Source organism: Patiria miniata, unplaced genomic scaffold (assembly GCF_015706575.1).
Source record: "Patiria miniata isolate m_02_andy unplaced genomic scaffold, ASM1570657v1 HiC_scaffold_1, whole genome shotgun sequence".
NCBI classification, from domain to species: domain Eukaryota; kingdom Metazoa; phylum Echinodermata; class Asteroidea; order Valvatida; family Asterinidae; genus Patiria; species Patiria miniata.
Window position 1 is genome coordinate 20,217,813 of NW_024037047.1, and position 14,697 is coordinate 20,232,509.

The 14,697-nt window shown below is 39.0% G+C and overlaps 1 protein-coding gene across 1 annotated transcript in view; it reads left to right on the plus strand.

Annotated features, from left to right (window-relative positions):
• LOC119731553 (soluble guanylate cyclase 88E-like) overlaps positions 1-14,378 on the plus strand; it is a 31,260-nt gene extending 16,882 nt beyond the window's left edge. Inside the window, exon 2 of the mRNA XM_038204734.1 lies at positions 12,661-14,378. Coding sequence (XP_038060662.1) covers positions 13,680-14,378 — 699 coding nt within the window. The 5' untranslated portion in view covers positions 12,661-13,679. The remainder of the gene's footprint in view (positions 1-12,660) is intronic.
• The last annotated feature ends 319 nt before the right edge of the window (positions 14,379-14,697 follow it).

Consider the following 14,697-nt stretch of genomic DNA (forward strand, 5'->3'; position numbering starts at 1 on the left):
TACCGAATTTTAAACACAACCACAGTTTTAAAGTTCTGTCCACGGATCACAAAAAAGGTAAGTGTTCTATCAGCAAAACGAAAACAAATCACATTCATATCCTAGATTTTGAAAGTGCCGACATTTGGGTTTCTTTTTTTTTTACTCACCCTGTGTAACTGTTAAAATAACTCGCTCATTTTTTTAATTTTTTGCAGAGATGTGATGTACGTTTTTTAGTCTTGAATACAATTCCAAGAAAGATGTCATTTTATTATTTATTCATTTATTTATTATCATTATTATTATTTCATTTTTAGATATTAGGCGTCACGATGTGAGACATAAAAATACAACAACTATTGACTTAATGTGTATCCCCGCGTAAATATTTGGAAAGGCGCTGAGATTGATTGTGTCCCAATCTGCTAACAAAAAAAGGTTCCTCACATTGCTTCACGTCATCCTCTGGCGACATGTTGGACAAGTCATTAAAATGTGATGTTAAGTTGTTGTTTAAACATTGAAATGAAATAATACCGAGGCAGATTGGCGCCCAAGACCCTTGACTGGCGTGCTACAACTACGTTATTGAATGGACACAGTGTCGTATAGGATGTCACACGCTGTTCAAATGAGCTACATGCATGCAGACATTTGCGGTTGGAAAAGAAGCGGGCAGACGCTTTAAAAAATATGAAATTTCCGATGATTGTTTTCTGGCATGACCGATACAGAAATACCTTCCGATTTCAAGCTATTGCTATTCTTTGTGTAAACCTATGAGCGCTGGTCATGTAAATGCAGCGAATATTCATAGAGAAATTGTGCAAAGAAACGACGCCATAATGGTGTTGTCTTGCAAATTTAGCTGCGCTTTCGTCTCATTTGGCGAATGGTACATGGTGGCGAATGGTACATGGCGGCAACCTTGTTCCCATGGTGTCGAGCAGTACCCCCCCCCCCCCCCACCACCACCACCACCACTACCACTTCCTGCTCTCTCACCCTGGCAGTGGATCAATTGCATGTTCAAAAATCTTGCACATGTACGCAAATAAGAAATAGTCTGGTGCCTGGCTGTGCTTTAAATTAGTGCTTGTTTTAGTAAGCGGTGTCTGGGGTAGACAGAATCAATTCGTCGCGGCGTGAGATCTGAAAACAGGATTTAAATTTAACAAACTTATCCAGCCAATATGGAGTTTCACATAACATAATTATTATAAGTAAAATTGGAAAAGAGAGGGATTGTTTTTGATATGGAGTGGACGTGATAATTTACATTAATACACAATGGCAATAAACACACCAAGTATCTCATTAGTCTAGTTGAGTTGTGGCAGACACAATAGGAGGGCGCTGTTTGATTTGGGTAAAGTCTGTTGTATTTACCCAAACCATATAGCGCCGTCCTATATTGTGTTGGCCATACCCCAAATAGGCTAATATATAAATCCATAACTTGCTATTGCTGTATCGAATCAGGATACAGGAAGCAAGTTTCCAACCCAGGGGTTACTATTGGAAACGAGGTTAAAAAATAAAGTAACCCCTGGAGACGAGGTTGACATAGTGGTTATATCGGTTCTGTAAACTTATGCTGTTCCGTGCAAACTTAGCAGCATACAAGAATACTTCTTACATATTGAACAATAATAACATCCCAAGGAGCAAGCTCAGAAGTATACATTATACTTTACAAGCCAATTATTTGACGTTATGCTTAATTTAACTCATGTTAATCACGTATAAACTGCATGACTGCTCACATATCCGGCAGTCACAATTAGTGGCTTCAAGCAAATTCGTTAAGCGGGTTTTCAGTCGTACCATGCGGGATGAAATTAATCAGATACGGTTTGAGCCGTTGTATGAATATTTCAGAATACTCATATACGCATGTGGAGGGTCACGCTTCGAAGCTTGCCAATATTGCTTGTCTTTGTGGCATCATAATCATAAAGTTTTAAAATGTAATAAAAATGTAAAAACCATATTTTTTTTTCAAACCACATCTCAATGAGGAAGTGTGCCCAGCGGCAGTTTTCATCAAGCTGTTGTGAGCTTCAGCTCATTTTTGAGCGGGGTACATACCAGCAATAATTTCAAAGATAAAATATTGCTTTTAACTGCAACTTTTATCACTGGGGAACATTTCGCAATTTGGATAAACAAAATGTCTAATTTGTTTTTCACATAAATAAAAAACCCCGTTATCTTCATAGACTTTGTGTTTAATGTCTAACCTATACAGTCATGTGTATTGTTTTTTGGTCGTGGAATTCATTTATTGGATATATACACACTTGTTTGAAATACCTTTGTTTTGACTGACTATATCATGTTGATTTTTGTCCTTTTCATTTTTCGCGGAATTCGTTCATTGGATTTTTGTGCAAAGCACTTATTTTGCATATCTTGGTTTTTTATATTCAAAACAAATGTTAATTTTGAGCACTACTTCAGTGAACTCTTTGTAAGTTACAGGGTTTGGGTTTTTCTCACGGGCAAATGAAGACAACTTTCCAAGCAATTTATTTTAATCTGATCAAATTTCCCATTCAGAACAGATTTGTATGAGTTCCCTATGAATTAAGTATAACCATAAAAAAATTAGAATTTTTTTCAGATGTAAATAATGTCATGGACTGTTCTGTGCCCTGACAACTATTTTAAGAGAGACAAAACACACCGGGGACCCACTTTTAAAGGAAGGAATCAGAATGCAATGAGAATTAGTAGAAACGAATCAATTATCACTGTAGCGTCAGCAAAGCGTCAATGGGTTTGGCAAACTCCCTCTGGCACCTGTCCAATGTTACGACTTAATTGATTGTGAAAAAAATGTAGGTCGTTGGTGGGAAGAAAATTATATCCCAAGTTGCTGCATAAATTTACCCCTAACTGATGTAAATACAGATTAAGCCGTTGTCCAACAAGCCATTTGTGAGTGACCTATACCGTTTGGGATTTAAATGTGAAATCATCTGATACACTGACTTGCTCAGAATGCTTGGCACGTTTTAACGTTAAATTATCCAGACCAAAGACACTGTTGCTTATCGCATGATTTGGGGCAAGCTCTTGCATCGTTAACTAAAGTAAGAGACGCTCAGCACCAATACACTGTTCACAATGGGTGAAAATGGCACAAGACACCAGACCATGCCGGAGCTGGGGTTTGCCAGCATAAGGCTTGTCCGAATCACGTGATATAGTAACAGTCTCTTTGGTCGGGAGAATGCAAAGTGAAAACGTGCAGAGCATTGGATTAAGTCAGCGTTCCGGATTTTATTCAAATTTAACTCGCAAATGGCTTATCGGTTCCGTGAAGAGTTATGATGGCAAGATTGGGATATCGTGAATAAACATTTTCTGAGATTATTTTTGCACGTCCACAAGCCTGTATTTGTGCATTATCTTAGAAGAGCTGGATTACAGTAGCAATCTTTCAAGAGAGTAAAAACAATACGGGAAAGGAGGAAGGCCAAAATGTCATGGCTCTGCTGACCTTGGTATTGTGCGTTGACAGTCACCATTTTGATTCCGCGCTATTCCTAGGAGTCAAAATGCTGTCACGTGATCATCACTGCACGCGCAAAAAAATACTTGTAAATCTATGAATCCTATTTATTTCCATACCAAAATCCACATTTATTTCTATACCAAATTAGAAATAAGCAGAGAATACACGAATTAGTAAAAGAATAAGTAAATAGAACTGTCAAGAAGGCTATTAAAATGTTAGGAAAAGAATTGTCCTTTAATTAAGTGATTTTGTTTCGCTTGAAAACGTTAAGCGGAGCAGTTAAATTATGTTCAAATAACATGACTGTGTAAAAGGAAGCAGACCTTTGGCATACCCACCACCTTGCCCTAAAACTTACACGTGCTCCTGGAATATGGCGGGCACGGCCACTACTATAGACAGACATTCGCAAAACACAGTAAGAAACGAAGTTTCCCATAACTTCTTGTGATTAAATGTAATCATCTCTCTCACGAGAACGGTTTTCCGTTCTGCACCCCTTCTTTGTTGCTTTGTGGCGTCTATTATTTCACCGTCTACCTACAAACTTACCAGTGGAGTTACTTCATGAGGGCCAAATAACTCAATTCTTCGAAGACATAAAAGCTACCTTGATGAGCACGCTTCACAAGAATTAAAATGTAATTTAGTAACATCGAGTTTTTTCATCAGCAGTCCCTCCTAATTAGCTACTAAACATATTATTGTACAATGAATTTCGCAGACAGCACCCGCTCATTAGACTTAATGACGTTCATTATTACTGCATACAAAGGAACAGATAATTCTCATAGGGATTAACTTGGGCATTATGCGGCGCCATGTCTAGCAAGGGTGGGCGTTCATTTTTATTTAATACGTGCTACATCGTGTGCTGCACATGGATTGTTCGTATGATATCGCACATCTTTACATTCACTGCACTCGAGTTCAACATTTCGATTGTTGTTACTTTTTTTCAGATCTTTTTACAGAAAGGTCTTATCAAACTGTACACAGCTCTAAAACAGCACTAAACCACGAGCAATATGCCTTATAACGTTTAAACTGATTGGTGTTTCTAACAATCATTTTTTAAATCAGCAATATTTTGTGATTTATCTCCATCTCAAATAAAATGCAATTCTCAATTTACATAATCATTTGTAGCAAAACAATTCATTGTTATTTATTTGTTTATCTGGCAAGGAAAACCACTGCAATATTATCCCATTAAATATCCAATAGAATAATATGCAATGACAGATATATTAATGATACCCAATTGCTTGATTCAGAAAAAAAGATATTATTCTGATATTCAGTAGATGTTAATATATTAGCTAATAAAGTATAGTTCTATTCATTACCTGAATTTCCGAGAAGAATGAAACCTCTATCTGCTATAATATCCAATTATGTGCAGTAACAGATGTAAACATTAATGTTCATTATACCCGATGTAGATAGAGCAGCCTCTACTGTTCAATTTAGTATGTGTATATTACCAGATATGATATATTGTGTTCATTATTACCTGAAGCACTCTGAAGGAAGAGTCACCACAAAGAAATCAGAGGGTGACTTTTTTCAACTGTGCACCAACGCTCAATTTCCCCATGTACTGATTTGATTGAATGATTGTTATGTTGTAATAGGATAGTTGAGTGCGTCTTTATATTATTATCTTCAATCTTTATACAACACACATTATCTGCTAACAAAGTACATCCACGAGATTGTTTGCATCATTAGTGTACGCTTTTAAACCAATGACTGTTTGAAAACCGACTGAAAACCCACAGTCTCTATGCAGAGACGTGCATAAGCCGATAGCTTCATGTTGGCAGCCACCATTTGCATTTGTCGTAATCTCACTAAATGGAACGACTAAGAGTGCTAGTGATTTATGGCAACATCGTTCCAACGACCTGTTCAGTGTTATGTGTCCGTCCATTGGCATGGTCGTCGCCAGGATTTTTTTTGGGGGGGGGGGGCAAAGCACATCCCCCCCTCCAAAAAGAAAAAAATCCGCGTACTTTCACTGGCATATTCTCAATTTATTTTTTTGGGGGGGGGGGAGTGGGCGGGGACATTTGCCCACCCCACCCCATTGACACCCCTGCAGACGCCTATTTTGTTAAATTTGAACGAAATTAATAGCAAGTATGACTTCACACCTCTTTTTCCATCTTTTTCCATAACAAAAGAGTATAATTAATTACTTGATAATGAGAAGTATACACGTCAGGGAATTCGTCCAGTGCGGGGTCGCTCAATTATTTCCTATTTTTATCCATTTCGTGCGTTGGTTTTGCAAAGTAAATTTACATCATTCTGGAATTATTGTCATTGCAAATAGTGCCCATCCATATCTGGGACTTTTATCTTGTCTGTTTTGTGCATCAGTTTCCTTGAAAGTATTATGAGCTTTCATTGAGCGCATAATGCCCCGTGACGACGTGTCACGCTTCGGATAACTGAAGTTATTAGTGTAAACTTGAATTTGAAAACAAATCTTGCAGTTATTTTTCAGATGTTCGTGCTTGTCTGTTTTTTAACTTTAGAAAGTCAGTCGCTGACTTCTCTTGTTTGCCAAGACACATCTTAAATTGATGTATTCATGTGTTGAACATAATGCATTTTCTGTCGTGCCGCCTGGATGCATTAAATTTTCAGAAATTGATGAGAACACTTTTACATCGCATACTTAGAAAAATAAGACACCATCAGTATTAAATTATAGATAGCTTTCAGACACCGAATTCTATTCTCCTTATAGGATATAATTTCCACCCCTTTTAAAGATTGAAGGAAAGGGACTTCTGAATTGATGTTGAAACATAATTTGCACTTTGTGTAAGTCAAAATTGTCAATGTCAAAACCCCAAAGTATTTTTTTGTTCACAATTTTCAAGATGACTTTGTAATTGTGCAGTCAAACAGTGACCGGCAGGCTTGATGTACATTAACTATATACACATGCGGACTTGGATATGCATTGAATTCACCAACAAACGTAAGCGGGATTATCATGTCGTTTATCAAGGGGGATTTTAGATAATCTTTGTTAATATAGAGCTTCCTCGGTGCACGTAAAGGCAAGTGCGTCACGACGACGTAAACGCGTCTTCTTAAGTTGGAGCAGGAAATCGTTTTTGTCGAGGGCAATGGCCGGGAAAAGTTGTTCATGTTTTTAACTAACCGCTGGCTCGCGGTCATCAGTGCATGGTGTTAAGGTGATGCTAAATGACTTTGCTTTACAGTATAGTCGTGTTTCCTAACGTGGCGCACTTCGAAGCTTACCCAACTTTCCTCGTGTAGTGTTGCCAAACCTCTTTGTTGACAAACCTCAAATTCATGCAGTAAAATACTGGTACTTTGACCTTATTAATGCATGCTTTTTAACCTCTTTGAACTATTTCGGTTTCATAAAATTTAATCCAAAATTTAAAAATGGTGGCGTCCGGAAATTGGGCACAAATTCGCGGAGTGTTCCCTAACGTGGCGCACTTAAATAAATCTCGGAAAAATCCAAATTAACATTTAAGAATTTCTGTTAACTTGATAAATTCTGATAAATCATTATTATCTCTACTTACATACCCAGCCAGATGTTCGTCAGAAAATTATTTTCTGATTTTTCGGGGCATTTTCAAGGTGTTCACTTTGCACTTGAAAATAAAATCGGAAAATCACGCAAAAATATTTTTTTCTTCTAACTTTGTAACGGGTGAATAAAATCACGATTTATGAACGGGAGTGTTTAGAACTTGATGAAATGTCACTTTCTGTGAAATTTCAGTTAAAACTTTTGCTCTAGCTAGGCGCTACAGGCGAAAAATCAAAGTGCGCCACGTTGGGGGCCGCGCCACGTTAGGGTACATCAACAATATAGAAAACAGTCCACCCCAGTCAGAGTAATGCTTACCTTAAACCTCAGCGGATATCGGTAATTTTTAATGAAAATGAAAAAAAAAAAAATTGGGTATGTTTTTTCAACTATTTTTTTCTGTGAAGCATTACCTAGCACACTGCCGTAAAAAATGGTCCGGCACTAATTCTACACAAAACCCCAAGCGCCGGGGGTTTTGTGCACAGACCTTATCAGTAGGCCTATCACGCTCAAATGACTTCGGCAAAACCGCAAGACTCATCATAAAGAATAAGTTAACCGGACCAACTTTTACGAGAATGTGTTTCTAATGAGGACAGATACTTTGAAACTTAAACATGGCTAAAATTTGCATCTGAAACAGTAGGACGAGGTTCCTGAAAATGTTGTTCTGACTATGCATTGTTTATGATCAGCCCAAATGTGTATTGAGGCGAAAAATGGCTGAAATATGCACTTTTACAGGATGAGGTTCCTTGAAATTTAACTCTGCCTACGCATTGTTTATGATCAGCCCAAACGTTTATGCATATACAAGCATATAAAAATGCTCGAGTAATTTTCTAATCGGAAATCTTAGTTGAGGTTGTAGTTGGAGCTATTTAACCATTATATTGTGTTCACTTATTTTTTGAATGCATAGACATTGGAAATCCTCATGCTTTAATACCTTGGGGTGTATGCCATGTTTGAATAGAAATAAATGATGAATTGAATTGAATCGAATTGAATTGAATTGAACTGAATTGAATTGCAATAAATAGTAAACTGAATTAAAATATTGTCAATATTGTCAATTGAATGCGGTAGACAGTTCAATTGTTTTGCATTTAATAGAGGACAAATACATTAGGCGGTTCTGTATTTTGCTCAACTATACACAGTAAAAACTGACGGCACCTCATGCACCATTGCACTGCACATTTTTGTCCCAAAATCATGAGCACTTGAGGCTCTTGACAGGAAACTGAGACAGTTGTGGCTATATATTTGCAACAACACAAAAGTGAAGCTCAAGTGCATGAGGTGTTAGGAAGTTGCCAGTTACGTATCACATGGTGTACTTGACGTACTTGACTCTTCGCGTGCATCAACTTGTCGATTCACGTGCATGACGTGGAGTCCCTTTTTACAGTGTATATGAATAGGCCTATCTCGTTTTCGTTACCAGGCTATTAAAACGAAAATTGATCGTGTCAATTTTATAGTGAAACACGTGAGGCAAATGAAAACGAGTAATTCAGGTGCAATTACTCAACCACCTGCTGGTGGATTGAGAATATAAGATGTGGGGAAAACTCGAGGCTGAAATTAAAAAAAAAAAACAAGGCAGTGGCATAGGCGTCGCCAGGAATTTTTGTAGATGGAGGCAAAGCGCATTATTTCCCCAAATTCTTGTACTTTCTCTAGCATATTCTCAACTTAACATTTTTCGAGGGTGGGCGGAGGGAAACTTGCCCACCCCACCCCATTGACACCCCGCGGACGCCCATGTTGTTAAATGTGTATCACATTAACAGCAATAGTACTTCGCACATCGTCGTCTTCTTTTTTTCTGTTCTTTTTTCCTCCTTTTTTGTTGGTGGGGGGGGGGGCTTTTCCAGGGGGCAGGCAACCCCCGGCTTCCTTGCTCCCATCTCGCGACGCCAATGGGCAGTGGTGCAGGCATGTGCGATTTTTTTTTTAGGAAAACAATTCCGTCCAAGCGGACATCCCAGCCAGACAGAATTGTGGGGTGATAGCATTGTGTTCCTTTTATCCCTTTTTCTAAAGATCCTCTTCTGGGGTGATGTTTTTCTATTGTTAAGATAGTGGGGTGATGTGTCCTGAAAGGAACATCACCCCACAAGTAGGGTATGGTAAGAACTGAATACAGTGTATATATATATATATATATATATATCAATGCCTTCCGTAACAAGCTTTTGCTTTCTGTGAAATGGCCTCCATACGTTTGTATAAAGGGAAAAAACAACATTTGCAAACATCGAAAAATAAAACTACCAAGTTGTTACGAAATACCTTACTAGGATGTTGGTAAATGACGTGCTTAAGCATCCTGTAAAAATATGGCACCTGGTGTGAAGCCATTTTCAAGAAAATGGTATATTTGTCTACATTTCCAACGCTGGTCGGCTGACCATCGTTCGAAAAACCTAACTATTTTTCAATTACTGCACCAAATTTACCATTTTTTTTTAGTCTAAATTTAGTTTTGCTAGCTTTTGGTTCCATGCTCATGAACGGGTGCAGGCCAGCTAGTCTGGTTCCCTTACCTTACAATTTTCTGGTATGTTTGATCCATTTCATCTTTAGTGGAGTCAGGGAACCAGACTAATTGAATATTTTTGTTTTTCTTGGGTTTTCCAGCATTTTCGAACCCAAAACTTCAAACATGTCAGTGTAACAATATTTGATCTATTATACTAACCCCCCAAATAGTTCAATTCTGAAAATTACAGCAAAAGCCAATGATGTACATTCCCTTTAATTATCTTACCTGTAAGTATTCTTTGTCTATTTTCTCTGCAATGTTTGGAAATAAATGTCTATTGAATTTAATTGAATTGAAGCTGCGTAAATACCTCATTCTGTAACACCCATTGCGCTATTTATATTCTTGTAAAATTGCCATCAGTGGAGAACATTTTCCAAAGTGAAAGAAAATGTGTTGAATATTTCCATCTGTAAATTGCCTTTATCATATTTTCAAATAATATTCAATGACTTTTGTCTGTCTGATAGAGATGAAATATTCATCGCGTTTTGGTGTAAACATGCGATATCGCGTAGCAACAGGCGCGAACAACAAACCGTCTTTGTTGGGGAGGCGTATATATAGACGCATTAATAAAACAAATCAAATATCATGAAAATTTAATTGTACATGTGGTAGTCTTTGTATTTCTCAGCCCTGTGTGTTTTTCTGTGGTATAAGCGGACCCATGACAATGGCCATATTTTGCTCAATATTAAGTACCGATCCCATGAAAATTACAACTTCAGATCTGAAAGATACACAAGATCCTTTGCTCTTCGTGCATATTTGTGTTTTCATTTGAAGCAACATATTGCTCAAAGGCTTAATCCTAAAGGAGCCGGGTTATTTAGACCATCTCACAGCCGGGGGCGGGGGCGGATGCCCCCCCCCCCCCCCCCAGATCTTGGTCATTGATTGACGAAAAATTTGGTGAAATTTGGTGCATACATAGAACAACTTAATATAAACATACCCAATAAATTTCATGACTATAGGTTAAAGGGTTTTGGAATTATCTGCTAATTAATTATGCTAGCCAAAAACCTGTATCAATTTGTGGCTAATTTTATTAACTGTTTAGGGTTAAATTATTAGATATGTTTATTAAAAACACTGACAAGATTGCCTCAGGATACACGTTGTACATGTATGCCCATTCTTGCTTCTGAGACATTTATAAAAGAAAAACATGCGGGCCAGTGACAATGCCCGCGGGCTAATTAAGAGTCTTTTTCAGTAGCCCGGCTGACTTGTGAAAAATAACAAGTAACGGTCGAACCCTGCCATTAACACTTAATAAATCATAATAGCATTGGCTGACACAACCTGCACGATTGCGAATATATAGCTATATCAAAAACTAGTAAATAATTCAACTGACTATCGGTACAAGCCATTGGTAAGCACACGGTTTCCCTTAATTGATGCTCATTTGAGAACCGTGTCACGCTTCACGGGGCGCGCCTTTTCAGCAGCTGCGGATCCGCAAAACAAAAATGACACAACGCACCATTCATCATTCTTATGATGACAGAACATTTATTCAGGCCTAAATTTGTATTTACAAGATTCGATGACGCTTCACGGTTGTTCTTGCGGCCAGGAGGCATTTCCGTCCACTTGATAATATCACTACCCTTAAAAAACAATTAAGGATGTTTTATTCTCATTTGGAAGCATCATTTAAAAATTCGAACGAACAGTTTTCTCAAAATGATTTTCTTGGACTTAGGGTGGAGCAAGAGGCCACTTTTTCCATTGATTGCGATACGGGGCCATTCGATAAATTTGAGATCCACTTTTGTCCTGTCATCTGACATCTATCGATGATCTTATGTTTCTGAATGCACTCTTCAATGCAGTCGTCTTCCAAGAGTAATTATATATAGCAAACTACCTACCCAACAAAATAATTTTTAAAATAGTTTTTAGTCATTTTTAATTAAACTTGAATGGTAAATTACAGAGGCTAGAGACAACAGGGACAGGACAAATGTCAAACTCTGGACCGTAGATTTATAGAATGACCCTTAGGTAGAAATCCTTAATGATGACAGTCACGAAAGGCTTTGCTAACTTGGACTTAATGTTTACAAATAGACTAACCATGGATGTCTTGATATACATCAAGTTTCAACAGAATCTGCCATTGCACTGGTAGGCCTAATAATATCTGGCCGTGAGAAGGTCAAAAGCCCATACCCGTTTGCTGAAGGCTCAGCTTATTTAAGTCTTAAAGGGCCATGACTTTAAGACTTAAAGGATCATTACTTAAAGTCGATAATCGAACATTCGTATAGCATTGCAACACCGGATATCTGGGGGTTTATTAAGGTATAATATAGAAGCGTCTAGTTGACGTGTTGATGCGGTTATCGATAATTGCTTATTGCGCGCATCATGATTTATCAGAAGTTGTGTGTATGCGCAAGTATAGGTTTTCCCGGCTATTTTAAAACATTTTTCATTCAAATTCACCAACTCCAACATTCAATTTCGGCCGAGAAACAAATTCACATGCTTTCAACAAAACCAATTCAGTCATTTACCATTCAATTTTAAAATTTGGTCACCCACTTTAGCCACCAGGTTGAGAATATTCGTCATTTCAGATCAAATTCGTCTAAGCTGTTGATGAATGGCAGCATTCAAAGATCGAATTCGTCTTATATAAATCAATTAGACGCATTTGATTTCTGAATAACAGGGTTGGGCGTAAATGAGACGAAATCGAATATTCCTGGACGAAAACGTGTGCTCATTGTTTTAATTTGCTGGAACCGAATTTAAATTGTCTGACAAAAGATTAAATTAAACATTCGAAGTGTACTAAATTGATGTTGATTGATCTGGACGAATTTCAATGTTAGAAACGGTAAATTCGAATGATAAACGTTTTAAAATAGCCGGAAAATCTATATTAGCAATACTCAGTTGTGTCTGTACCAAATTTTTAATATTCGTAGTTAACCTGTATTTAATTGAGCATTAAACGGCCTTTCTCCATTCTCTTTGCAGGATAGTGATTCACGATCACCGTGACTTTCCCTGCCGAAGCGTTTCACACGTCACGCTTCTTTCCTACCGCTAGTGGCGCACCTGGACACTTCATTCACTTTCCCTCGTCTGCAGCCTGATCGTGCCAGCGGTGACCAGTCAGCCGTTTATTTAGTTAACTTCCCGGTGCTTTCAATCAAACAAGCGTCCCATCCCGAGGGACAGAGATCAAGGCAGGGCCATTTGATTTGTCATCTTCAGCCTGACACGCAGTGCCTCTTTTTTACTCCTGTTTGTATTCATTTCAACGAGTTTAGCAGTGACGAGCAGACGATACTCTTATTGGTTGAACTTCCACCTTGGAGATTTCCGCGCGCGCAGCAGGCTCCACTCACCGTCGACTCACCGCGTGCGCGTTACCCAACATCAAACGATCATCAGTTCGCATTCATCCACTCTGCGCCGGGCTTACAGGTTGCGATTAGTCGATGCAGAGGGAACGTAAATTCGTCATCAGGCTGGAGGACAGGCGTACGAGAGCCGGCGGGTTCCCCGGAGATGATTGATGTGAGATCTTGAAGGCTAGCGTAAACAGAGTACAGACCTCGTCTGACCGTGGTCGGCTTGCTACGTGACTTACTGTCCGTATGATCTCTGCAGTGCAGAATCTCCTCGGATTCCAGGATTTCGACTCTTTAAGCATCACGCTGTTATTTCTTGAATGCACTCTTATAATTTTTGTCCAGGGTGGTTCTGCGAAGTGAGCAACTCGTTAGGAAGACCATGTTTACACCGATTGGAAAAGATCCATGTTATCAAAAAGGCATTCAAGTAAACTTGGCGTCGCAGGCTAACGTGGACGGGTCTTATAGCCCACTGATAATTTCATGTCGAAAGGCACTGTGTATTCGCAATGGATCCTTATTCACTTTGACGGTGATTCAGTTTTGAGTCAAACCATGTTTCGATGATTGCAGTGCGAAGTCGATTGACAAAGAGTTTTTTTTTTCTGATACTGTTTAGTGTGAGTGTGGGTCAACATGTACGGACTTTTAGTGGAAAACACCATTGAGGTGATTAAAAAAACGTACGGCGAGGAAGCGTGGCTGATTATCCGCGAGAAGTCGCGCATCCACGAGTACACGTACGTGACGCACCGCATGTACAGCGAGCGGATCATCCCGCGGCTGGCCCAGGCCGTCAGCGAGTACGCCGGCTGCACCGCCGAGGAATTCATGGATCTCACGGGCAAGGAGTTCGTCAAATTCCTCAGTAAGTACGGGTACGATAGGATGCTTCGCGTGCTGGGCCGGAGCATGAGCGACTTCATGAACGGCTTGGACAACCTCCACGAGTATCTTCGCTTCAGTTACCCCAAAATGAAGCCGCCAAGCTTCTTCTGCTCGGACGAAAGCAGCCAGGGGTTGACCCTCCACTACAGGTCACGCAGGCCGGGTTATTTGCATTATGTCAAAGGTCAACTGAAATCCGTCGGGCGGATGTTCTACAACCTCGACGTCGCTGTGCAGGTGATGTCTGAGGAAACTCGTGGTGACACGACTTTTGTGGTCTTCAAACTTTTGTTTGACAATAAAGAGTTTATGGAGAGGGACAGGCACAGCTATGCACTGGAGAAATCTTCGGTCGTGAAGGCATCGCTGTTCTTTGACCTGTTTCCGTTTCACATCATGTTTGACCGGAAGATGAAGATCAAGAATATTGGTAAGTACGCAGTCTGAATCCACCCCCCCCCCCTCCTGAAAGCTAAACCCCACTTCTGAACCAAACCTGGCTCCGACCCTGAAGATACATCAATGGATGAAGCAGGGTATATATAACCCTTTGGGGGTTTAAAAAAACCCATCTTATATATCCGTTGATAGATAAGACACACTAATTTCATTTTGATACCTACTTCTTAAATGTTTATGTTTACAATAAACAGCTCTACCTGAAAATTACATTTAAACATATTTGAAAAGTTGATATGGATGTGACAAATAAAGCAGAAGTAGAAAGTAAAAATAAAATAACAGACATGTACTAAAAGAGCAACAA